A 2,736-nucleotide genomic window follows, 5' to 3' on the forward strand; every position below is an offset into this window, starting at 1 on the left:
TTTGAGTGATGATGTAAATCGTCTACTTCCTGAAAAGCTGAGGTCCCACCCTTTAAAGCACGACTAAATCAGTGCATCCCTTTCCCCACCTGACACACTGTGTCTATCGTGTGTGTTCTCGTTGTGTGTACGTGTGTGTACAACCTGTTTTGTGACGCAGGCGGGGGCAGCAGACCAGTGATGCAGAGCCCCGCACTCACCTTTAAAATCTGTCACAGGGACATCCTGTGACACTCTCAGGTCCTTCCTCAGTGACGGACACATCGAGACCCAACAGGTGAGAGGAGAATATTTGACATTTCTTAATCCGGACTTAAACTATTACACATCTGACACATTTGCTATTCTATACCAATCTTTATTTGTCTAATTTGCCGAAATAATATGTTTTACTCTTTTTGATTAAAGGGCAAAAACGTTTGGATTTTACACTCACATTGAGTTAAATCATCAGAAGACAATGTGGGTCCTTGGGAAGATCAGGGAGAGCGTGGAGAGCATTCCTCTAGAGGTCAGTCGCTACATGGGAAAGAGTGAGGAGGATGTCTCTTCTAAAATCCGCCTCTCTCACAATCTGCACAACAACATCCTCACGCCCGACAAGATCCCAGAGTTCTGTCTGCCTCCGCGGCTCTGCAGGAGGAGCCCCCTGATCGAAGCAGAGACAGCCCCACCTCGCCTGCAGAGACACAACCACATAGCCAAGAGAAGCACTTGTTCGAACAAAACAAATGTAAAGACCAAGGAGGCCAAAACAAAGATTGGTGATGCATCAGTGGCTTGGAAGGCCACAAAGAAACCTTTGCCATTCTCTGCAGATGGGTACGGGCTGGCTGGGATATATGAGAGCCCCAACACTCGGAGGAAAGAATCTTTGTTCCACTCAAGTTTGCCTGTTTACGTGCTCAAAAGAAGAGCTCCCATTGCAGCACCCAACCTGGCAGAGGAGACAAACCTGCCCAAGAAAACTGTATCTGGGTTTTTCCCTGTGTTTTCAAGCAAGAGCCTGTCAGATACAGGAAGCACAGAGAGTGAAACACCTTCTTCCAGTGACTCCTCGCCCCTCAGTTCCCCTTACAGTCCTAAATCCTCCTTCTACATCCCATCAGGCAGTGGCCATCTTAAAGCAGCGACATCCTGTCCTCTGTTACATGACAACAGGGAGGAGAAAGGGAGGATGAAGAGGGTTTTTTTAAGTGTGCAAACTTTTCCCAGTAGCCCTCCCAGCTCAGTGGGACGCTCGCTCACCCTCGCCCCACCTGTCCTCTTCCCGCTGGAGGTTCTGCAGTGTCAGGAGAGGCTTCAGCGTGAGCACGTCCTGCCTCTGCAGGGCCGTGGTAAAGTGCGCCTCTCTGCTGAGAGCACCACATTCTCCACCAACACGCTGTCATCGCTCTCCACAGTCAGAGTTCGTGTGGTGTCTGTGGAGGGCGTGCAGGATGACTCTGGCCGGCAAACCCTGAACTGTGCAGTGAGTCTGTGTCTGACACCAGGGAAGCTGCAGCAGCAGAAGAGCGCCACCATCAGGAACTGCCGCAACCTTGTGTTTAATGAGGATTTCTTCTTCACAGAGCTGAGTCGAGAGGATCTGCTGGAACTGCAGCTGAGATTAAAAGTGGTGGATAAACCTGGAGCTGGAACACTGAGGAGGGGGACAGTGATCGGAGTCATCACCAAACCTTTGTCTCAGTTACTTCATCTTAATAAATGGGTGCAAGAATAGACATTTCCCTTTTCACGAAAATGTGAAAACTGCCATAACCATAAATGTGTAATGGTTTAATTTAACGGGAAAACAGCATGTGACATGTAGCATAGCAACACTATGTCTTAATATAATTATTGCTGTTCGTGCTAAAGAAAAGGGTTGAAGATGGAAATGTAACACTGCATGTAAAATTGTCATTTGTACTCAGCATTATTCACCTTATGTAAAAAAGTCAGCTTGTGTTTGTTTCCTGCACTCTTGCCTTCTTCTGTACCCTGTGATGCTTTTGTAATACGTATTAAACTGCCACTAAAGTTTGTCGAAGCATTCTCGTTGTGTGCAAATAACATTTGTTCATGCTGACTATGGTCCATCCAAACTGTCTGACTGTTATTAAAGAATGGATTTTTTTTACTTTAAAACAATAATTCATCCTCTTGGCCCTCACTGTGATACAAGCATAATCAAACTTAACTGGCTTCGGAGTTCAAAATCAATTAAATTAAATTCAGCATAAAAAAATGTTAGAATGTTGAAACTTGATCTAAACTAAATTTGACATTATTACTTCTATCCTGTTAGAGATGAGATGTTTATTGAAACATCTTATCTCTGGGGAAAAGTCGCTATATGCTCTTGTCTTGTGTGGTCCAGAATTCTGTTGTGCCTCCTCTGCCACATAATATCATAATAATATCCCACTTTTTATCCCTGTTTTTATCAGGGCCCGAGCACAACACTTGAGGTGAAGCTGAAAGAATAACACTTGTTTGTGACTTACCATTTAACTCCACCCAGGCTTCAAAGGATTCATTAAGCAAATAATTCCTTGGGGTCAGTTTGCTTTAATGTCACAGTGCCAGTGGTCATAGATTCCTCTGATGTCTTTGACTGTAGCAAAGGTGAAAGATTTATACGATCTCAAGAGAAACAAGAAAGTGTTTTTGACCTGGACAGATCTATTAGTCTGTATGTTATGAAAGTGATAGTACCAACTTCTGCCAAAAGGAGGTAAGCATCTTTACAAT

At 44.6% G+C, this 2,736-nt stretch overlaps 1 protein-coding gene across 1 annotated transcript; it reads left to right on the plus strand.

The window, feature by feature from the left end:
* Positions 1–435: 435 nt before the first annotated feature.
* On the plus strand, positions 436–2,027 carry LOC118115409 (C2 calcium-dependent domain-containing protein 4C). Its single transcript, XM_035166532.2, has one exon. The coding sequence runs from the start codon at positions 461–463 to the stop codon at positions 1,721–1,723; it is 1,263 nt and encodes a 420-aa protein (XP_035022423.1). The 5' UTR covers positions 436–460; the 3' UTR covers positions 1,724–2,027.
* Positions 2,028–2,736: the final 709 nt, after the last annotated feature.

This window comes from Hippoglossus stenolepis, chromosome 9, assembly GCF_022539355.2.
Source record: "Hippoglossus stenolepis isolate QCI-W04-F060 chromosome 9, HSTE1.2, whole genome shotgun sequence".
NCBI classification, from domain to species: domain Eukaryota; kingdom Metazoa; phylum Chordata; class Actinopteri; order Pleuronectiformes; family Pleuronectidae; genus Hippoglossus; species Hippoglossus stenolepis.